This window comes from Hippichthys cyanospilos, chromosome 13 (assembly GCF_059441005.1).
Source record: "Hippichthys cyanospilos isolate Australia breed blue-spotted pipefish chromosome 13, RoL_Hcya_1.0, whole genome shotgun sequence".
Taxonomy (NCBI): domain Eukaryota; kingdom Metazoa; phylum Chordata; class Actinopteri; order Syngnathiformes; family Syngnathidae; genus Hippichthys; species Hippichthys cyanospilos.
Genome location: NC_142381.1, coordinates 10,066,698 through 10,091,811, shown reverse-complemented (window position 1 = coordinate 10,091,811; position 25,114 = coordinate 10,066,698). Strand labels below are relative to the sequence as shown.

Here is a 25,114-nt window from a genome sequence, read left to right as displayed (position 1 = left end):
TCACAATGTACGATCACTTTTAAGCTATTTGCACAACAGGCCTGCGGGCTACTCATGTGATCCTTGGGGCCTACCTGCTGCCTACATACACCACGTTGTTTGCCCTATTTTAGAGTAAATATCAACTTTCAAGTAATTGTTCACAAGCAGTCAAAATGTTGCTTGTGCAGTTTGAAGCACATGTAGATTGCTATATAATACAACAATTAACAAAAAAAAAAAATTAAGCATTGGCTCACACCTAAAAAAAGAAAAAAACACATAGACCACTTTACACTACCCAAGAATGATCAATTTACATTCATCTTTACATTGTTTTAAAACAGCTGGACAGGTAATAAGTAATTTTATAGAATACAAGTGTTGCTCCTGTATGTATTATGACTAAAAAGCAAAAGGAGATGGTAGAGTATGATTAGCATAACTTTTGGTTTGAGCTTTAGCTCGGGCTTGGGCACCATTCAAAATAACAGCCCTTGAGCACTGGTGTGGCACATTGTACAAAAAATGTGAGGATTAGTTGAATGTTTTGACAATGAATGTTGTTACAACAATGATTTTGCTTCCTCAGCTCCATTAAAATAACATACCCTACTTGATCTTTATTTTATGTAAACTAAACGAACACCTTCTTGTTCACAGTTATGTGTAACACACATGTAAAAATTATAATATATATGTGTGTGTGTGTGTGTGTGTGTGTCTGCATCTGTGTGTGTATTTCTGACTCTAACTGAAAAGTAAAAAGGCAAAAGCAAAATGTTTTCAAAGAAAGAAAGAAAGAAAATATGTAGCTCAGCTCTTTATGCATACTTATTTTATACATTATTAATGTTATATGGAAAAATGCATCACCTCCAGTCTCATTTTTTGTCTCATTTGTTAGCATATAAAATAGGATAATGTGGGTTCAACCTGATAGGACTGTTTGTAATTTGCATAAATTACTCTGTTTGGCTCTCATAATTGTTGAGGACAAATGAGGAAAAGCGAACATGTGTCTCAGTGGGTAATTTTGAGAAGTTATCCTGTCTGATAATGGTCGCCAAATTGCTGTCAGCTATTAGGATCTGTCTTTTTCCTAGCACTTTCTAGCATTTATATTTTCTGCCCTATGGGAGCATCTTAAACATTCTTGGCAAAATCCTAATAGAGACAAAAGGTGTAGGTTGGAACCTGCAGAGAAAGAACTTGGCTTTTCTGTGCCTGAGCTGTGCATATAGAGCAGCTCCTCTGCCGAGCTGCTGCACAGGCACCTTAGAGGTGGTAAGTTCTGCTTGGCTGCTCACTCAGAGCCAAAGATCCAGGCTACGAGATGAGCAGACAGACACTGACTGTAATAGAGAGAGTCACCCTAAAGGAAAGGAGACAGATGGGTTGGAAGTATTCCAATATTTTTTTTTAAAGCTGTCGCTCCCTTGAGACCAAAAAGAGCTCTCATTAGTCAAATACCAATTAAGTGCATTTTGTAGTAGGAATCTGGTTTCAACCGGTTGGGATAAGTGTTGGGTTGCAAGATCAATGTTAAAAATCCCCAATGCACTGCAATTGGCTCTGATTCACTTTCACATGCCTTCGGTGTTCTATGAAAGGCGGCTGGAGCAAAATAAATAATAAATGTTAGTCCAACTAGAAACATGTTGCGCTTGTTACATACACCACCAGGGGTCAGTCTGGCTTTTGTTCTCGGCCTGCAGCATTGCTGTCGTAGAAATGCCCCACTTACAATATATGATTTTTGATTTCATATTTTTGTGTCCTTTCTATTTTTTATGACATATGGCAAATGTATTGAGACACATCTCTTCAGTTGTAAAACGTCTAATTTGTTTAAGATTATGGATGATAATTATCTGCCCTTGAATGATCAAAGGGCCACGTGCATATATCAGGGTGCATAAAGGAATGCTCGAGGGGTTCGATGTGGAAAAAAAAAAAAAGTCTGACCCTGACAGAAGCACATTTGGGATGACCTAGAAAAAAATGGGCACCAAATCCTCCCTGAGATCCCCCATCTGATCTTGCAAATGTTGTTCTGAATGAATGAACACAAATCCCCACAAGCTTCATATACTAATATTGTTTGTGATGAAAGCTCACTACTAAATCTTCAAGTGTTTTAAGGACACAAATGACATCAGCCATTTGGCCACTAAGTGGTGCACCAACACAAGTAATTGAGCCTTCTGTCAAGACGACCTTTGCATGCTACTTTGAAAAACACTTTACTTGTGTCACTGTTCTTTAAATGAAAATGATCCCAAACGTTTGACTCTCAGCTTTTTAGAGGAATCTTTCTCCCTTGCTGTCATAGCAACACTGTATGTGTCTGCAAGAACGGTCTGTGTAGAAAACATGTTTGGGCCAGACAAACATGGTTTGGACAAAGAGGTGAATCTTTTTAGCAGCCTATTTTGAAAATGGATTTGCCCGACTTGGTCGACTTTTTTCAGCCCTACATTTAGGTAACATATCGAGTACAAATGGTTCAGCAACACCATGTGGGCAGACAATATACCTCAAGGCGTCCAGTCGTCAGTGCCGTACTGATGACTCGGAGAGGAGTTGAGACGTTTCAATGAATCCCAGTTTTAGGAAGGACAATTGCAATATGAGTGCAATATGACGTCTCTTTCTCATCTGTGGCACACCAGAAGGAATAGAATTGAATCGATGGAGCGTGAGAAAACGGTCCATTTCTTTCCAATTCTATGTAACAACACTATGTCATTATTTTAAGTTTTTACAATGTGTAATATTAACAGAGTGCTGTTTTTTCAACTAAAATATAATGGTTACATTTTTCTTTGGGGGTGTGGAAGGGTGGAACAAACCTATTTCAATAGGAAAAGATGTCAGGTGGTTTAATTTACAATCCGCATCTCATAACAAATTTAATATCGTTCTCAAGGCACCGCTGCAGTCAAAAATATATGCTTTAATGGTGAGATGTTCCACCACTCCAAATCTTGACAGCATGTTTTTATAAGTGTGTCTGTGTGAGACTTAAGCTGTCTACCAAGGCACATATGTTTGATGCTCTGAAGCAGGGAGATGAGGAGAGAGCCAGGTGGAGGTGTTAATGATACCCCAGGAGGGGCCATTTGGGCTGGGAGATTTAGGGCGAGGAGGTTAGATCGAAAAGTGTGGCATTAGTAGCATCTTGGCTCACATACCACATGTACTCAACACACGCATACCCTCTCTCACTTTAGCTAAAGCCCTATCAGTTGTACCCACATTGGTCTTAGTGATACCCCATGAAGGTGAGGAGTCACAAATTAATCTCAAGGCTCTCATAAGATAGAAAATCTATTTCAATTTTTTAAACACTAATGCTCAATTGTATTGTAAATTGTGTCTTGTGTGACTGTTTAGTGTACTGACATTCTCTGCTCTTATCACAGCATTCTCTGCATGAAGGCGCATAACAGAAAGCGCCGACACTCTTCCACCATGAATGTCATGACCAAAAACTCTAAAAGCATTCCACAGCAGGTCCACACAACATACAATGAATACAGAATGAGAAATGAGAGATAAAAAGTAAACCACATAAATACGAGGAAAAATGATCATAACAGTTTCTAATGAGGTTTCATTTATTTTTGGAGGTTGCATGACAAAAACGATCAAAGACTCTTGTAGGCTGCAGCCAGTAAGCTAGCCCTCCCCTACGTTGGTTGAGTTGATGTAGCGCTTGTTGTGGTCAGTGAGTTTCCCCATATGTGCAAATACACAGCCAAACACAGATACATAATGCCTGCGTTCTACATAATTTAACAGGTGTTCAAACAATATGATTGTACAGTTCAAACAACACACAACTCACACAAATACACAGGTTTAGTCCAGTTCTAGTGAGACGAGTCGACCTGCATGTCACCATGAAAAGATTTTTAAGTCAGAATACATATTTTTTCAAATTTAATTCAGTGATTTACATTTTGTACTACTGTTTAATAATTCCCTATATGATTATAATTCTCTCTGTCAGTGATTATATATGCACTTACCCAAAAAAAACAAAACAAACATTGTCATGATTGCCTATTATGGTGCACAATATTCAAGACTGTACATTTTATGTGTATATTATATTGAAGACTTGTACCCGTTTTGGCGCCCCCCTGGAATCCCTGTGCCCCTTAGTATCTTCCTATTTGGCCTAGTGGTGTACCACACGGTGAAAACCTGTTTTAGTCAACCATGTGTAAAACAGCACTGCACAGAGCAATAAAAATGGATCATAGAAAAAAAAGCCTAAGGATGCTCAAAAGACAAATTATTATTGATCAAAAATGCCAGAGTGAAAGAGACAAAATGAAAGAATATAAATCAATTGCAATCAGAGGGAGATTGCAATGCCACAAACAAAAGGGGATAAAGTCTACTGTGTAGGACAGAGGACAAAAGGGGATGGAGGGAATAGAGGATGGAAAGAACCACAGGGAGGGATGCAGATGCAGAGCAAAGGGCGTTTGGGATCTGCAGTTTATTCAGGCAAAAAATGTGGGAGAGCTGCCAGGATGCAAAAACAAAGGAGGCAAAAATGAGCAGGGAGAATGACAGAAGATGAGAGAAGGTCAAGCTGACTGTGCAGCAAACACAAGCGTTGACACGCACACTTGGCGCACATCGGCAATTCGTGCATTTTACTGCTAATAACTGCTTGGACATCAGAACATATATTTTGTTTATGATCTTGACTGGAGAATATTGTGGCCTTTTGGTTTCATTTGAGTTTATACTGAACTGTGATAGACACGCATGGAACTGTAAAAAAATGTAATCAAAGCCCAGGGTAAAGTGGTTATAAAAAGCGTAAAAAAAATGTAGGCGTTAGGATGTTGGGCAGAATTTAAGTCAAAGCGACAAGTAACAGAGGGCGACACCATAAAGAAGATAAAATAAAGGAAGCGTGACAGAAGGTCTCGCTTGACGGTGAGGGCGGCAGAGTTGGAGCATGATGGTGATCCTGGTGAGAGGACGAGAGGATAAGGTGATAGCTGAGAGGGTGGAGAGAGAGAGGATATTTTATTAGCTTGGAGGGGAGTCGAGCTCTGCTTACACCAGGGTGGAAGTTACAGGAAAAAAAAAAAGAGGACAGAGACTTCTGTGACGAAAACAAAATCAACCACAAAAACCTTTTGGTTCCCTCATGAATTTTTCATGGGTTTTCTATTAAAATGCCAAAGCACACTCGCCACTCCCGCACTCGGGTAGCCGAATAACCAAAATATTAGAAACGGACTCAAAGTTTAATGTGATCGCATCATATGGACGAACCTCTACGCCTTTGCAAACTGCCCACAAATCACCACAAAGTTTATTTCAGAAGTCACTCACTCGTCACGTTCCCCAATTTGATCAGCTTGATCGTGATCATCCCGTATTTGCAATTTTATGTCAAATGGATGAATGACTGTAGTGTCATAATCAGCCATAGTGTCATCATTTAACATTGCTCCTTTCATTTGCGCTAGAGCGACTGTTCAATTTATTACGTTATCGAAACGTTTGCTGTAGCATCTTTTTTTTCATTTGCAGAGTTTACTTGGTGTTGTTACGAGTAATTGAATTACAATGTGGTAATTTCATAACAGTCAGTTTGTAAATCTATTATGTTTTTATCTTACCTGACTTTTATGCTGTGTGTGGCTAGCTTTTGAATAGCTTCTAGAGATCATTGTTGTTTTTAACTGTGCATCTCTTTCAAGCATAGCAGATTGTTAAACCTTATTATGTTCGGACATTTTTTGTAAGTTCTGTATTAGATCAATAATTTTGTTGGCACTCTATAAAAAGTTTACAAGAACCATAATTTTCAGACCATAAGCCACACCGCTATATAAGCTACAGATTGTAGCATCAGATATTAATGCAGAAAGATGGTATATGGAAGATTTTTTTTAAATGCTTTAGTTTTTCCATTTTGTCATCAGATTAATTATTGGTTATTTTTAAACTGATTGTGATCGACCCTAAAAATCCTGATTGTGTGACTACATTGTGAAACTGTGGCAGTATAATAATCAGTGAGGTCTTATAAGTGGTTAAAGTGTGGTACAATGATCAGCCTCTTCATGTTTCCTTCGTTATACCTTTTTTTTAAATATTATTTTTGCCATATTATTGTGTTAAGTACAGTGTGTGTACTTAATGGTTAGATGGGCAAGTACCAATACCAGGTTACAGGATTAGGCAATGAAAGCTGATCACAAACTAGACATTACAAATTAGAAGAACAGAAAAGTGCCATTAATCAGATTACTTTTTAAGAAAAATTCTTAATTGGTAGTTATGTCTTTCTTTAAAAAGGTCTGTTATTTTGGGGAGGGGTGGGGAATTTTCGTGTAAAAAATAAAAAAACATAAAAAGTAGCATCGGAAGACGGTACTGGTAACAAAGAATCCTCAATAGTTGAGTACTCGTACAGGTATTGTTCTGAAAAAAATTGGTATCAAAGAGTCCTAGTTAAATTACACAAATTCAGTTTTTTTAGTCTTTATTGTACACAATTGGTTATTTTATTGAAATTTGATTTGTTTTCAGTGACGTTACAACCACCATTTTGCCTTTCTAATGAAGGCTGAGCCTGCAGATAATTGCAGTTTCATAGTTACCATCACATTATGTAAGTATAAAAACGTTATCGAGCTTTACATTCAGTGTGTCATAGGCAAATGTCAATTACCAATAAATAAGGAAAACATTTCATTAAATTTTATTTTCAAAGTTGATTTAGCATTCATTGAATTAATAAAGCTTGTTCACCCACTAGCAGTTGTTGGAAAAAAAATCTCACTATAACTATGTTAACGCATCACTCCAAAACTAATTTGCAGCAGCTACGGCTCAGGTGGTCGAGTGGCTGCCGAGTAATTGGAAAAGGTTTTCATTCCTCCTCAAACTTTTCCAGGTGTCATGAGCAGAACAGTGAAGCTGCTATTCTCAGCATTTATGTATGTGAACAGCATAGTATTTAGCCTTCTAGCATTTTGCATCTTTCACTATTTGTTTTACAAGGCAACATTATAAAAGGGCCCAAGTGGGAGTTGAAAGGCTCTGAATGAATGCAGCCCATTTACCACCTAATCAACAAGAGGGATCATTTGCATAAACACCAAAAGCCAAAGTCACAACAACACATCTCTTTAGTCACTTATGAAATTACAAAACAAAACAAAAACACACTAAATAATTGACCTGCATAAAAATGTAGAAACGGAAATCAATACCGCATGCCCTAATTTCCTTAAAAGCAGGCTCCCACCTCTGATATTACCGTTTCAAATGAATATTTAACTAGTCATGGATGGTCAGTTGTGTGTGTGTGTGTGTGTGTGTGTGTATATATATATATATATATATATATATATTCCCCCACCCCTGACGGAATTTTCATGCATGTGTATGTGGGTCCCTGGATTCTTTAAAAGTGAGAAATATGTATACTTGACATATTTAAGACAAATATTACTGCTGTATGCATATTTACTTAAATCTTAAATTATTCAACCTTATACAGTAACTTTACTATCGTCCCTTCCAGTTCCCATTTCATTTACAACTCGTCCGTCTGCCATGCAGGAAACCTTCGCAGTGAGTCTCGCCGCAATATTCCAGTACTGCAGATCATAAAATGAGGTGGAAAGTGTATGTTGTGCATGTGCGTCTGTGTCGGTAGAGAAAAGATCTTTAATTCATAGGCAAAGATGAAGGGTGGAGTAATGGCTGAAAGCTGCTGGGAAGCAGGGATGATTGGAAGATAGATATAAAAGCAATTGGTATTATAATGAAGAAGCAATAGCTGGAGCGAGCAAATAAAAGAGCGCGCGTAAGGAAAGCTAAAACAATAACGGTGTGCCGAAGACATTAAAGATCAATCAGGACAAGCAATATGTCTAGGAGGAGGATGAGTTTGGTTTGAGCCTTCTGCGATTAGGAAGGAACAGCTCCAGCAGAGCAAAGGTGTCTCACATACAAGTTTGCCTCTGCAGGACATTAGCACTCTGATTTCTGTCACAAGCATGGTGTGTGTGCATGCGTGTCTGCGTGTGTGTGTGTGTTATCCAAACAGCATTGTCCAAACATCAGTAAAGCAGCAGGGGAAGTGGCATCTGGCGACAGAGATGGACAGCGTGTTATTATCTGTTATTAAGAGTGGTCCTTCCCAACAAGCCGTATAATGGGGTGCATGCACACACACATGCACACACAGACTTGTGTAACCATAAAATAAACAATGTCTTAGTTACCATAATCCAGCCACTTGTATCCTGTCCTTTCTTGACATACGGTATTATGATCACTTACTAATCACATCGATGCTACAAATTCATATATAAACACTCCTGGTATTTCTATTTAATACACTCAAGAGGTTTTGTCATGATTACTATGTCCTAATTTATCCAAAAGACGTATTTTTAGACTTTTTAAGAGTGGTTTTCAAGTAATCTAAAGCCATTTTCTGTGGGTATTTCTATGACTTCAGGTAATCAAGAACTAAAGTGATTACTTTAGGTACTAAAGTACTTAAGTAATCATTTAACTTTGGGTCAGTAATTGATTGACGGCAAATTGATTGCAAATTAACTCATTTGATCCCAAATATGTTCTTGTATGTCCAGTCATTCAATCCCAGGCACATTTTGTACCTGCTGGTGAATTAAAAGTAATTAATGAATTAAATACTAAAGTAATTGATTACTTCAGGTACTAAATGTACTGAAGAATCCAATTACCGCAGGTACTAAAAGTACTTGACTTAAAGTACTCAAAGTACTGAAGTAATTGATTACTTAAGGTACTAAAAGTTCTAGAGAAATTATTTAAGGTAGAAATTATTTAAGGTAGTTGTTAAAGTACTAATGTAACTAGTGTAACTAATACATACATTATTTTAGGTATTCAAATACTAAAGTCATCAATTAAATTAGTTACTGAAGTACCTAAAATAATCAATTACTTTCATGTATAAAGAGATTGATTACTTGGATACTTAGTTACCTGAAGTCATTGATTACTTCAGTACTTATTTCATTTAGTACCAGCCATTTTTAGACACTCAGTGAGCCAAACTCTTGAAAAAAGAAATGAAAATGATAGGAAGAAATAGTTGGAATTGGATGCGTGGAAAAGAAAAGAATATGTATAAGGCAGTGCTTCTCAAATAGTGGAGCGAGGTGATACTGGCGGGTCGCAGATGACTCCAGGGAAAAGGATTTGTTTTTGTGAAGCGAATTGTATTTGCCATAAAATAAGAATTTTCACCTGTTTGTTTTGTTTGTTTCAGACACGTTGATCCACTAGGTTATTTTTTGTCTGTTTTGGACTAATCTGTAACTCATACAAACGCTGTCAAAAAGAATTAACAGTTGTTGAAAATCTATTTGTATTGTTTTTTTTTCTCTTGGCTTGGCAAAACATAATTGAGAAGCACTTTTCTAAAGGATTGAAAGAGTTAATTGATTACTTTAGTACTAAAAGTTGTCAATTACTTAATGTTTTACATTGGGTACTAAATATTTTCAGAGCAACACCCGAGATGACTCACTGAATTTCATGACGGTGACGTCAAGCAAAGGCCGCGAATTGGCCTTGGCTTTGTAGTACATAAGAGGAAACTCAAAATATAATTCATCAGAGTATGTCAGTGAACATGAGAGCACATTGTGAGGTCTCCCATCGAGACCTTGATTTTCTTACCCAAACAGTTTGTTCTTCTGAACAAAGAGTGAATTTATATTTTTATAATTACCCGTCCATACAAAGTACATTTGTCCCCGAAAGTGCAGAGTTTTCTAACACATGAATAGCCTCGAGCGTAGCTCATCTACATTACTTCCATGTTCCAATTCTTTTTGTTTATATGATGGGAACACTAAATCTGAAATGTAATATGGTTGGGAGGGAGAGTAATTTTATTAAAAGCATAATTGGGATAACATATCATCAAGACCCAGCAATTACCCTTTGTGTTTCAATGTGTCACATTTCAAAGTGAGGGAGAATTGGGCGTTGTAAGGAGAGAGTGCAGATAAGAGATGAGACGTTATTTCAAATGTGAAAAGCTCAAAATAACAGGCTTTCAAGGCAAAGTCCAGCAAAATCACCTTGCTCAGCTGTCCTCATGACAGCCTGTTGGTTGAGTGTGATAGGAATAGGGAGGAAGCCTCTCTGATGTTTACAAAATACATCACAGCAGCACAAAGCTACAAACATGAGAGAAGAGCCACTGTTGTTGACAGGGACTGAAGTGCCTTATGTCACTTGAGTACGTTGCATATTATGCTAGACATGCAGTCATCTCCGGAAAGCAGATGAGGCGTATGCCATTTTAAAGATAAGTATTGTAGACTTGCAAAAGGTAGTGTACAATTTTGACAAAGCTTTTAACTCACTCAATCCCAAAGACGTATTTATGCGTCTTTACTGTACAGACATTCAATCCCGGGTATTAATTTGCAGATTTTTTTTTTTTCCAAAGTTTATGTCGCAAAAAAGTTTTACATACAAATAAATGAATAAAAAAAAGTACCTGTGATGAGTTAAATGTATCAATGAAGTATTTCACTACCATTGACACTTTACATCAAAAGCCTTTCATGTGAAAGAGAAAGAAAGCATTGAAAGAATATTCTAGGTAACTCAGAGCTGAGAGTCTCTTTTTAAAAACTGCGGTGGAAATGAAAGAATGTGTCTTGCGCGCCCCAATCTCAAGACTTTTCCCTCACATTCCTTCATCGGGCTCTCCCTGCGCCGTTAAAACTGTGTCTTTGAACCAAGTCCATTTGGAAGACACCCACAGAGCCTTACAGGGGAGCTGACAGATTCTCCGGCCTTTACCTCCACCAGCCTGCAGCTATCCATCCAGACAGCGCCCTCCTCCCTACCGAGTCACTTTAAGTTGTTTCCCTGCAGTACTTTGCCCAAACACATTTCTGACAAACTATCTGAATGTTAATGTCACAGTTCTTCCATCGTCCCTTTGGACCGACGGACACACGTTAGGTCGGGGGTAGGCGACCCCGTTCCTAGAGAGCCGCCTATCTGCATGCTTTTGATGTCTCTCCGCCATCACACCTGATTCAAGTCATCAGCTTCGCAGCAAGTTCTGCAGAAGACTGATAAGGATCGTGATCATTTCAATCAGGTGCGTTACAGAAGGGAGACATTGAATACATGCAAGATAGTAGCTTTCTAGGACCGGAGTTGCCTACTCTTGCGATATGTCAGTGTCAGTGAGGGACAGTTCCTTGAAAATTGTACATAACTGTTGTTATTGATCCGAAGATCCTGTAAGCAAGTAGGATCATTTCTTTCTTGCCACAATTCCACTAGTGTATGTTTATGTTTTCAAAGGTTAGCCCCTTCAGGAATGCTCATCTTAGATTGATTACGAAGAATCTGAAACACTCGTGGGAGAGTAGGTGCCTGCATCGATCCAGCATATGGAAACTTTTTCACAAGATGATGCAGAACTTTAAACTGTAGCCGTCCAAGTCTCGCATGGATAGATGAGGTTCGGTATTGAATCCCTTGTATCCACAAATCTTCTCGGCCTTGAAAGGAGTGAGGAGAAATTCAATTAGATGAACAAATCCACAATCCATCAAAGTTGGCTTGTGACCACTGAGTTATAACTTTTCCGGAACTCATTCAGTCGCAAAGGTGTCTATTTTATATGTATTTTGTCAATCACACTTTTTTTTTAATGTACTAAAGTAATTGATTATTTTATGGTACCTAAATACTGATGGTGCAAAAATTACTAAAGTGAATGGTTACTTTTGGTCCTAAAAGTTCTAAAGTAATAGATTCCATTAGGTACTTAATTGCTAATGTAATTTAGGTGCAAAATACACTAGAGTGATTGATTACTCTGTACTACATTACCAACATGACCAGTCAGATTAGGTAATAAAGTACTAAAATGATTACTTTAGATAAAATTTTCTAAAGTAATTAATTACCTTACTGGATGAATGGATGGATGGCACTCAAGTACTAGCAAATCAATTACCATAGTACCTAAAGTAATCAATTATATGACTACTTAAGTAGTGACTACTTGCTTAAGTATTTCAAGTAATTGATTACTTTAGTACTAAATCATTAGTCCCAGCCATTCCAAAACATTAACCAAACAGGTGAACACATTTAAAAAATATAATGTATATATATATATATATGTATATATATATATATATATATATATATATATATGTATATATATATATATGTATGTATATATATATATATATATATATATATATATATATGTATATATATATATGTATATATATATATGTATATATATATATATATATGTATATATATATGTATATATATATGTAGATATATATATATATATATATATATGTATATATATATATGTAGATATATATATATATATATATATGTAGATATATATATATATATATATATATATATATATATATATATATATATGTATATATATATATATATGTATATATATATATATATATATATATATATATATATGTATATATATGTATATGTATATGTCTTTTTGATTGAATGAGTTAATGACAGTTTTTTGCTTGGAAAAATCACAAGCAGTCTTTGTTGCCTGTTTTTGTTTTTTTTTTTCCTTTTATGAGTCAAATCACACTAATTTTCATTTTTATCATTACAGAGTGGAGGAGAGTTTTAAAACTCTTTTCTGGTCCATCTTCGGGCTGTCAGAGGTGATCTCGGTGGTGCTGAAGTATGACCATAAGTTCATAGAGAATATTGGCTACGTGCTGTACGGGGTCTACAACGTCACCATGGTGGTTGTCCTTCTCAACATGCTCATTGCCATGATAAACAGTTCGTACCAGGAAATTGAGGTAAATGTTAAAATTCACACAAAAATGGAGGAAAATAATTGTTTATCGGGGAGGGTTGGGTGGCTAGGGTTGTTAGTGTTCATTATCTGGGTTTGCCATTAGAGATCTCGTGAGATTAAATCGCCACAAGATATCTCATCCCTATGAGAGGTATTTTTTGTTTGTTTGTGTTTTGGCTTGTTGGGCCCCAAGTGCAATGAAACACAGCAGAATGCGCTTAATGACACGCTGGAAAACGTGGTGGGAAAGCTAACATGAGCTGCGTCCATTTTGTTAAAGCAGCGCCACTGTAGCTGAAAAACAAGCCTGGAACGCTCTTCCTTATCTTTACCTTTGCAGCTAGCTTGTTAATTTTCTTGCAGTCTTCTCGATGAAAAGAAAACCGTGAAAACTTAAACTCATAATGGGCAGATTTTATTTTCCAAATTTTTCCAAAATCTCTTCTCATCTCATTCTCGTGGACTCAATCTCATGAAACATCTCGTCTCATGGATTCGTGTCTTGTCCCATCACTAGCAGTGAAGTGGAATGTCCTCAAAGTATAGTGTCCTCTTTCTTTTTGAAATGCAAAGTTGGAACTACTTGAGCTGCTTGGCAATGTCTGGCCATGCACTTGTTTATCAGTTGCTTGGTCTCGCCATTGCAGATGTCATTGCATTTCTTAGGAGCTGCACTGAGTAAACCCACATTCTGAATTTGCTTCTCTGGATATTGTCCTTAGACTGAACCAGCTTGTTTCTAAGTGGGTTTGAAATGCTGTATGTTATGTATATAACAACCTGCTGTCAGAGTAGAATATGGCACTCACGGTCCCTTGTGACGTTAACCCTCTCCAGGCAGGCGTTGCAAATTTGCAACAATAATATGAGAGTCCCCAAGGTATTCCACATATTGACTGAGGCTTTTTTTTTTTTAGAAGTTTGAAAAAAAAAGAAACATAATTTGAGCCTGAAAGAGTTAACCAGCTATATCGACTAATGCCAAATACATTAAATATCAACCTTAAAAACACTAACTGTTTTCCAAAGAAAATTAGTTTTGATTTTGTTGATTTTTAATAAAACGTTTGATTATTTTGCCTCATGAGAAAATTTGGTTTACACTGCGGTGTATATTTTCATTGTACTACACCACAGAGGGAGGCGGACCACACACGTGCAGGCATGCAAGGAAAGATGGTGCATAAAAACGATGACTACAGCAACAGATTGCAATTACCTTTGTGCCCCTTGAGGCTGGAACCTTGACCTTCTATTTACCAAGCTAAAGTCCTTACAGATGAATTGCTGTCACCTTTTATTATAGTTAATAACTTTTCTCCCCTTGAACACTAAAAAAGCTTGTTTACGGTTTAGCTTATCCCCCAAATCAGTGTTAGTGTGTTCAGCTAGAGCAGATTTTGATATTTATTGAGCTAGCATCCAAGACATGCAGATGTAGTTTGACGACAGCTCATTAGCATGGATCCTCTACTCATTTGCCTGAGCGGCTTCAAGCACCTGTTAAGAATTATGAGGTTCGTATTTTGGAATGACTTCATGTTCAGAACCGGGCTCAAGAGTAGACCTGGGATAATCTCTCTGAAATAAAAGGAGTGCCCTGCTGAGGAGAGGGTCACCAGGGTCGTGGCGCTCGTTTCCAAACGCAGCAGAAAATGGAAGGTTGAATGGAAGGAAAATAGGAATTGGATCAGTGTTGAAGAGATCCTTGAAAGCTCAGTGCCCTGTTAGTCGCAAGACACTTTAAAACACACTGCACTTGTTCAACATGCCCTGGTTACTCATATTTCACGTCAGTGTGAACATTCAGAATCGCTTTGTCTGAGTGCAGCAGTTCTTTTAGCCCTCGCCTTTAACCCAACTCTGTCATTCCGAACACACTCTGTCTGCAGGAGGACGCCGACGTAGAGTGGAAGTTTGCTCGTGCCAAGCTGTGGCTCTCCTACTTTGACGAGGGCCGCACTTTACCCGCCCCTTTTAACCTGGTCCCCAGCCCCAAGTCCTTCTACTACTTGGTTCTGCGCATTAAGTCAGGCCTGATAGGAATCTGCAAGGTGGGCAGCCATCAACACAGCAATGAGTTGGAGCTTGGTATGCTCAACTCTCAGGGCAAGGTAACTATCAGCGTAGAAACCCAACACAATAAGTTATTAGAAATTGATGGGAAACTAAATACGATGGCTTTCATGAGCAATTATCAAACATACTTGATGGATGATTTTCTAGCCAAATTATGGCCAGGAAGTAATTGTCTTTTTGTGTTTTCAGTCTGGTGCTTTGTTTCAGCTATTGCATTCACTCTTACCAAGCACATAATTGGCAGAAGAAATCACAATATCGCAAGCTGCTCATATAGATATTTGTTTATATACAGTCCATCAAGCACATTTCCATTTGTAACTGCTGTATGATTATAATGGTTGAAAATGCAGATGAAGTTTAATAGGGTTTGATTAATTTTAGCTATTTTCAAACTCAATGCGCATTTAATACTGATACAATTTTGAAACTGTACAGTACAAAACACCTTCTCAAGGACTTAACAACAAAGTATTTGTCTCATGAATGAGATTGTAAAATAACCCATGATGTAAAGAAGATTTGAGTTAACATAATAAAGCTTAAATGATTTTATGTCAAATTAAACCTTGTGATTAAACTTTATAGAATACAAGCATCCTATTGGCACTTGAATAGCTCGGCAAATGAAAATGTATGGTGCACCCAACTCTAATTTCCTCAAATGTCAAAGTCGAACTTGAATGTTTGTTGCAATACCCGCTTACATCTACAGTCAGAGCAATGTGGAACAAAATGTACGGACAAAATTATAGGTCCACTAATAAAAGCAATTAATGCTAAAAGATAAAACAAATATGCCTCCATACTTCTGGCAGAGCCACAGGTGGGCGGGGGAAACAGTGCCACCCCTGGATTCTGCTTAGAGCCTCAGATGCATAACTCAAATGTCACGGCAACTGCGCAGCGCACATCTGTTAGATTAAAGATTGGTTTATGCTTGACACGTCCGTGAGCTTCGTGCAGCTCCACGCATCAAAATGACTTAATTTTGGCAACCACGCCCCTCCATACGGTGTCCGAGTGGGCCAGATTTTCCACAAAATGTACCTTCCGGAATTTCTTTTCCGCATAGAATCGCCCGGCAGAAAACATGGCAGACAAACTCGCTTATGGAACACCTTCGTGATTCGGCAGAAAAGGACTACCGTGACCTAAATACCGTAAACAACTCCTAGCAAGCAAGGACACTGCAGAGAGATGAGGAGACTGTTTAAAGAAAAACTTGGAAATCATTTGAATCTCCTAGGATTCACACACATTCTCATTTAATGTGTTTTCTTTATTTTCATGGCTAGTTACATTGTACATTGAATGTATCAAAACAATGAATAAATACATTTGGAGTTATGTAATTAACAAAAAAAAAAAAGGTGAAATAACCGAAAACGTTTTATATTTTCATTTTTTCTAGCCACATTTTTCTCTGCTAAGTGCTTTGCATACGCTTGGGATTCTTTCTCTGAGCTTCAAAAGGTAGTCATCTGAAATGTTTTTCATTTCACCTGTGTGCCTTATCAGCGTTAATTAGTATGACTTGCTTTATCAAAACAGTTGGGACCATGAGTTCTGTTGTGCAGAAGTCAGTTTAATACACAGCCGGCGACTTGTTCAACTCATATTAAGGAGAACTGTTAAATTTCATCTTATGGGACGAATTAATCACCCAAATAAAGAAAAAGCAATGGCCATTATTACTTTATGAAACTGAATGAGGTGTGTCCAAACCTTTGGCTTGTACTGTATATTGCCATTTAATCTTCAATTTTAAAATATGATTTGAATGAATGTTTCCTAAAACTGTTAAAAGTGTTAGCTTGATAGAAAAAAACAACAAAACGTGTCAATATGCCATAGACTAACACCAGTGACCTAATATGAAGGAATGGCATCACAGGAGGCATTTCAAACAATTGTTAAAATTGTATTTGTATTTCATCTAAAATAATTTAACATTTCCAAAAAAATGATTAAGACATAGACTGGGTTAAAGACCACAAGAATAAAATTCATAGTTTTTATGACATAGTGACATAAAGTTCACTCATTCGTCAGAATAAGCGATGTGCCTGAACGATTCCTTAACGTCTCAGGCTGGTGTTGCAGATTTGCAACAATAAAATGAGAATAACCTTCATAGTCCACATTAATAGTTTATAAGTCATTTTGTACTCTGAATTAAAAAAAATAAAATAAAATTTATTTGGAGCCCGAGAGGGTTGAAAAGAGAGATTTTATTTTTGTATTTACCATATATATGTTTAAATATGAGTCTGAATATGCAATCAGCATGTGTGTGTGTGTGTGTGTGTGTGGGGGGGGGGGGGGTCAGCACGTGCAGGCATATGTTGGTGCACACATTTTATACAATATGAAAATGGATGTTGAGAGATCGTTTCCATGTTTTTTTGTTTGTTTGTTTTTTTGTGGCCCCCCCAGGGCTATCCCCCCTCCCAAGGCTAAAAATCTATCTACTCCACCGCTCCACGAAACAGCGCTGTCGGCTTGTTGCGTTACGACACACCAGATATGCGATCATCTTTCAGCAAGCTTTGGCTCGGCTTCACTTTTAGTCATGCTCTACATTTCTCACTTCCAAAAAAGACCCACAGTAATAAAAATCCTCCTAATTTAACATAACACTCCATTAAACAGAGAATCAATCAGAGCGTCGGTCGTGTTTCTTTTTCTGGATTTGTTGGCGCAAAAGTGTCAGGCCACTACCTCAGCTAAGCTATTAGTGAGGTTGTTAGACCTGCCTTTGTGTGCTTCGAGGCATTGTCGGCTTTTGGATCCAGACAAGATGTGTTCCACCCTGCTGCCTCGCCTGGCTCTCCAATTCTCTGCTGTACTGACACTTTAAGTCTAAAGTCAAGCAGGTGCAGCAAGCAATCAATATATCTGAACACATTGGATCTGACGATTTTTTTTTCCCTCTCGACGTCTGAAATTCCTCAAATGGAACTTTATGCAATTATGTCAGATAGAACAGATGTGCTGCTAAATTATCCCTGAAAGGAAATAAAATGATGATAAAATACATGAGGGCGCCATATACACTTCAACTGCTGTTCTATAAATACACAGGACATTTTGATATGTGAATACATCAGTGACGGGTTCTGTTTTTTACTACCTGCGCCTTCAGTACTCACAATTATAGAAGCTGTCAAATTTCAGTACGACTGAAAAATGCAATATAACAGCACTCAGATACATAGAGTTCGGGATAAGGAACCTGCACGACAACTGTTTGGTGATGAGTGATCCTATCAAAGTTGTTTTTGTTTGACATTTCAGGGTGTTAGTAAAGTCAAAGTGTTTACTTTTTAATTATCAGACGTCTGCAGTCCTTTAACTTTCTCTATATCTGTCCAAGCATCTAGTATAATTCATTCTTATTTCATTTGCCACTGGTGCAGTTTAAAATATTGACATAAAAATAGAAAACAACTACGACTCCATACGTCTCTCAAAATTAACATTATGTTCCTTGTAAAGAAAGACCTTTTAATGTCCTCTCTTCAGGATTGTTTAAATATGATCCTAAAGAAATGTCCCATGAGTGTATTTTACCACAGTTGTTCTGAGAGAGGAGTACAAGTACCCTTGGGAGGTACGTGAATGCACTTCATGGGGTATGTGAGATGTCTAACAGGGTTCCTGCAGTTATCAGCAAATGTAATTCCTTTGTGTGTGTGTGTGTGTCATGTTGGATTTACTTCAAATTGGAATCTTGAGATTCCAAGTTTTGTTTGATTTGAGTTCATTTTGTGTTCTTTTATATGCTAAGTAATTTTCGTGATATAAAGGGAAAAAAAAACATACAGAATCGACGGAATCGCACTGTATTTGATCAATTACAAAAGATTTCTCTTTGGTTTTTGTCGTCTTTTTTCACCAACGCATGTGATGTCATAGATCTGTTTCATTTACGGTTGAAGAGCACTGTCACCAGTATCCTGTGCTGGCACTTGTGGTACCTGTGGTAGAAGTGCTACCTGTGTATTCCTGCCACATGAGTTCCATCTGAAAGAGTATTCCCAAGTGCTGGGGACATATTAACGCAGTCAAGGGCATGCTTGAAATGAACAAATGTTTAATAGCGCTTCATGTAGGTCAAGGTAATTTGTAGTTTATTTTGTGTTTCATTTATAGAAGGTCGCTTCTTTTCTTTATTTTCAACATTCTTCTCTTGTTTGCACTTATGCCAGGGTGAACATTTCAGGTCCTACCCACCTCCGGGAGAGGAGTTCCAGAATTTGTCTAGAAACTCTAGAAAACATCCAACTCGATACGAGGTGAGTTTAATGGATTGAGCAAAAAGTAGCAAATGTCATGGGAGCCTATGCATCACACTAAATTGAAATTTTATATGAGGATTTTTGACCATGTTAAACTATATCATACCATTCATCCATGCACTTTTGCTCGGGCTTGTCCTCATTAGGATCGCAGGTGAGCCGATGCCTGTCACAGCTGACTTTAAACGAGAGGCAAGGTTCACACTGGACTAGTTGCTAGCCGATTGCATCTCACACATGAGCACACACCCATTCACACACATGCATAAATGGTGAATTGAGATTCTTCACTTATCCTAATGTTCTATATGTATGATTTTTTGGACACCATTAAATTTGGTCTCTTCTAACCAGTTAGCAGTCACAACTAGTATTAGCGCACTAGCAATTACTATTTCAGGTCATCAAACACTACCATTTAGTTAACTCATATATAATGTCAGCTGTATAATACACTTGTAGTAGTGTCCTTAAAAGTCATTTACTGCTAGTCTGTGAGTAAACTTGAGAGTGAAGCTGCCTGCTACCATGAGGTCAATAGCTTCCTGCTCTTCTTCTTCGTCTTCTCCTTGATGAGCAAACTTGGCACGTTTTGCGCTTGAGTACCCTGTACAAAATTTAAATACCTTAAACTGAGCCATATTGACTGTAGTGACAGATTGCAGCCTTTTGAAATAATTGAAAATGATCACAGTTTTCCCCTAGTGTTTTAGTTGGAAATGATCCCAAACCTGTTATATCCATTTTTTTAAGTCTTTCTCCTTTGCCGCTTTTGCCACAATGCAAGAAAGCTTGATGGAGAACATGGCTATTTTTAGTTGACCTATTTTTAAAATCTTAACTCCCGACTTGGTTGACACCCCTCCCCCCCACCACCATTGTTATTATCGTAATGTTGATTGCAGAAAAAACTCAGGAAAAAACTTAGCAAATAACGCGAGCAGTCAACTGAACCAAACGTGCTAAACAGCAAAAGTCAGTCCTACACTATAAGACAATTAAATCAGAAGGTTTTCATTAAAATAAATGAAATGGCAGGGGAAAAAAACTCCTCGAACTGAAATTTTCCATGCCAAAAACTTACAGAGATGCACAATTAGAGTTCAATGACCTCTGGAAGGCATATTAGAAGTGGTCAGACATATAAGCAACTTGATACAGAAATAATGGATGCAACAATTACTGAAATATATTGCTATAGTTAAATTAAATTACAATACAGAATCAATTAAATACAGCTAACAAGGAACTGATGCAAAGCAAACATTCTTCTATCTTTAGAAAACAAATAAATAGTCACAAACAGTGCAAATAGTGTTGTCCCCCCCAAATATTCATGTAAGATATACCAATTTGCGTTATCGAATTATGACATTGATTGCTCTGCAAATTATTATTACAGCCTAGCACCAATTTTCTAGGAGATGCTAAATATCTCCACAATAAAGCCGATCAGATCACCGTGAAGTCTAGTTAGTGCCGGATAATGCTGCCACATCCTAATAATAACAGTGTATGCACATTTGCAACCATTTTCCCTCACCCTTTCAAATGGATTATCAGTTTCTTAATTGTATTTGTATCGGTTATAAATCACACTAATGACGGATAACTCTTTCAAATTTAAGATTTTCCATTGGTCCCATTTTTTACATTTCATTCTAATACCATAATTCCTGGAAGGAGGACTACTATTACAAAAAGAGCAATCTAGATCTTAGAAAGTGAACATGAACATGTGGATTAGAGATAAGAATAAAATGCAAAACAAGGGATGGTGGGAGGAAAAGAATAGACGTGGGTGTGAAAGCGATCCTAATTGAAGTGGAGATAAGACATTTTAAGAGGCTGTAAAGAAAGGAAGTGACAGAATTGAAATGTGAATATGACGTGAGAGGTGAAGTGGCAAGAAGGAAAGAGAGCAAGATAATGAGGACGAAATGACCCAAATGAGCTCGCTGAGGTGGACACAGTGCTGGCAAATGGCAAATGAGCACTCAAGAGGGATCAGACCATCTCCTCATTTGTCTCCACATCATGGCCATCCTGAGAGACAGAAAAACGAAAATTCCATCCGTTGGTCCACTCGATTTATTTTCAAGTCCAACAGTTTACGATAGAGTGGCCCAAAAATAGACGGGCGATTAAATATTAAGCAGCGAAGGCTTGTTGGAGACTCAGAGATCAATATCAACATCTCCGTTTGTACCGGAGCTTGTTGTGCCGGTGTTAAAAGTTTAACGAGATACTTGTTTGTTGTCTCAATATACAAGTATTGTCGTATCACCTCACCACCTTCTCATTTTGTTGTCCTCGCTATTTCCTCTGCAGAAGATCATGAAGCGACTCATTAAGCGTTATGTGCTCAAGGCCCAAGTGGATAGAGAGAGTGATGAAGTCAACGAAGGTAACAGACACTTTTTCTCTTTACTTCCTCACGCTGCACACGTCTTGAACTGGATGTACAATTTAAAAAACCTTTCGGCTTCGTATTAAATGGGATAGAACGCACGTTCAACCTTGGCACGCAAATTTAAATGAATGAATAAAAATATGCCCATATTCTGTATACTCAACAAGCACTTTATTGAGTCCCCATGCACACTGAGTGTACAACATTTTGTGCGATTTTGATTTACACTGTTGGACGCGGTCTTTAAATACAGTTAATACAATCTTAATAATCACCAATTTACTAAATTAATATCTCTCTGACACCAAGAAATACATTTCCTTTACTAGATCATATTTGACTGTGCAGGTGCAGTATAGCTAAAAATGTGTCTGCTGTGTCTAGAACATGAAAATGGTAATGACAATAAATCATACATATAGCTTTGGGCTATTTACACAGGTTCATCTCACTTAGAATATTTTAGAAGGTTTTACAATAATTTATTTTAGAGGTTTGATTCAAGAAGACACAACATGTCTGCTGTATTATCTCCTCCTGAGATCCAGCCTATTCAATTGCTTCCACTGTTTTGTCCATTTGGTCTCAGCAAGAGAGCAAAACTAATTGCATTTACTCAAGCACACGAGAAAACAATGCAAACGCCAGGATGTCCTCTAAGGAGCACACTTAGGGGGTAGGGGCGGAGCTACATTTTGTCACAGCACACATTTTTTAAATATTTTAAACTGCTTGAATTGGTTGCTTTATTGAAGAGTCATGAATCCAATCACAATTTAATTTATAATAAAACGAAATGAGCTCAAGTATAAATTTTTTGGATTAATAATCCAATGTTCTGTCCTTCCTGGATGTTACAATGGCTTCTATTTGTTGGAAGTAGACTGATTACACATTATCAATACAGTATCAACAGCGGCTAGAGGTGGCGCCAAAAAACAGACCAAGCCAAACAAGGAACAAATCTATAACTGTTAAAGATAAACTAAATCAGTTCCAAAACCCCCAAATTATTTCATGGACCCCCTGCAGTCAGGCCACAGACGCCCAGGGTTCCGCCGAACCCTCTTTGAGAACCACCGTTTTAGAATATCATTGATTGTTTGAATTTATTATTTGATGTCAATCTGAAAAAGAAAAATGTATGCAACACTCCAAAAAGAAAAATTTCAAGTGTAATTTTCACAATAAAATTTGAAGGACCATTTATAGACTTTGAAGTTATTTTATTGGGCTGTCAATAATATCCGGACCGGGTCAGTTTAAGTAAGGTCAGGCATTACAGAGTTAAAAGTTCAAAGTATGGACAATTTTTATGTATGTTGCGTACCAATTTTTGATAGGTACTGTACTTTTGGAAGAAGTAACAACTCAATCATCGATGCTGCCTACACTGCATGTGCATTTTCCTACAGTTGTCCCGCGCTGACATGTTGCAATTGTCGTGTATTCACAGGTGAGCTGAAGGAAATCAAGCAGGACATTTCTAGCCTGCGTTATGAGCTGCTGGAGGAGAAGTCGGAGGCTGCTGGGGAGCTGTCTCTGCTTATTCAGCAACTCGGCGAGAAATTTGGCAAGAACACCATGAGGCACTGATGCGGATGGAAGGACGGTCAGAAAACTGGGCCCTGCTTATGTAAAAGAGAGACAGGGGAAAAAATAAGAAGCGGCTGGGAAGCAGGATGTTTATGAGAGCTGGAAAGACAAAATTGCAAGCAAAGCATTGAGATAAAAAAAATGGGTTTGAGTAAGCTTTCCTGTCTTTGGGCAAAGAGTAAAAGAAAATGTTTACATTGCCAGGGCCAGGTAAACTCAGCTGGGTTGAATGGTGTTGACAGTGCAAATCTCATGAAAATAGAAGACTGGTCGGTAGATGAACGGAGACAAATGAAGAAAGAAGATGCACTGCCAAGGGATATGAGCACACGTCCAACAGGGAGAAGATGGGGAAACCCGGAGGAGAAAGAAGAGGGAAGAAATCTTTATTCACGCCGCACAGGCTTGTGTTTCCTCATGACAGATGTGTCAAGAGACTCCACAGCCCTTTATACACCAGGCAGTCTAATTAAATCATCCTCTTCCCTTTTGTACAACAGGGGGAAAAGTGATTAACTAGGAAATATGCTTGATTGATTTGCTCAGTTGAATACATTTCATAAAGAAACAAGACCTTTTGCTTCTAGAAACACAATGTGCTATTTCAATACACAGCTCAACATAGTGTCAAAACAAATAGAAAACACGGCTAAGGTTAAGTAGGGTACTCATATACCAGCCTTTTAAAATCTTAACTGATTTTTGAAATAGTAGAAATTCCACACATGAAGAGGAAAAAAAGTATGTGTGTTGTACAAGTTTTTAAAAAACAAAAAGTTTCCCAAACGTGTCATATCTTTTGTAGTCCAACTGACCTGAGAGGGACAGAATGTCACACAGGGTATCAAGACAGACGGAGAATAAAAGCAGAGTAATAGAAGAAATCTAGTCCAGTGAATGCCTGCATATTTATTAGGGATGTCCTGATCGCAATTTTTTGCACCCGAGTTTTTGAGGAGTTCCGATTTGACACCTCTGCAATCTATTGATGACGGAAAACATAAATAATTTATTAAAATTGTCTCATTTACATTTTTTAAGGGCTTACAAAAAATGTACAATACTTGACTAGTTTAAACCAAATAGTATGAAACCTTTAAACGTTCTTCTGCTGGCTGCATTTATATACGCTCTGTCCGTCCATGTTGACATGTTGCGTATAATACACATCAATATATGTTTTATTTCTCGACCTATCTTCTTTTGTCAATATTTTTTTGTAATATCTGTGTTGTTGTCTAGCCCTTAAACAATCAACAAAACAAAAACAAAACAAAAAAGTGATCAAATAAAAATATCATAACCTATATCTAATGGATTGGGACATCCCTAATATATAACAGGGTGTCTTTTTGCAGAATATCACAACACAAAGTAATCTGTCCAGGTTTTTTTGATAGAAAGCCAAGAAAAGCCCCTTTGATGACTTTGAATGAGGAAAAAGACAGAATTTGGCTCAAATTTTGGTAATTGTGTACCCCACTTTCTGTTGTTTCAAAAATCAGATCATAAAATATCTCCATGCAGCCTTTTACCTCATATGCCAGTAAGTATATGCACTGTACATATTGAGCTCACTCTTATCGATTGAGTCAGTTCAGTCAAGGCTGAAAATCCATCGACGGAACCTTCAGTATGTGCGGTGGACCTTCGAAACCCTCACACAATTTGTGATATCCTTTATTTTATCAATATTTGATTCCTCAACATTGTTTTAATAGTTGCCTCCATCAGAATACCGTGTAAATTGATGAGGTCCATCATTGCGTATTATATTGGTCAAATAGTCACTGTGGTGCAATTGCTTACTTTATGCATAAATCCACTTGAAAAAAAGCA

General features: G+C 37.5%; 1 protein-coding gene across 1 annotated transcript in view; it reads left to right on the top strand.

Moving 5' to 3' along the window:
- Window positions 1-24,758, top strand: part of trpc7b (transient receptor potential cation channel, subfamily C, member 7b) — a 46,066-nt gene extending 21,308 nt beyond the window's left edge. Inside the window, exons 8-12 of the mRNA XM_088431282.1 lie at window positions 12,689-12,884; window positions 14,776-14,997; window positions 19,177-19,263; window positions 21,598-21,673; window positions 23,136-24,758. Of these exons, the coding sequence (XP_088287408.1) occupies window positions 12,689-12,884; window positions 14,776-14,997; window positions 19,177-19,263; window positions 21,598-21,673; window positions 23,136-23,275 (721 nt within the window). The 3' untranslated portion in view covers window positions 23,276-24,758. The remainder of the gene's footprint in view (window positions 1-12,688; window positions 12,885-14,775; window positions 14,998-19,176; window positions 19,264-21,597; window positions 21,674-23,135) is intronic.
- Window positions 24,759-25,114: the final 356 nt, after the last annotated feature.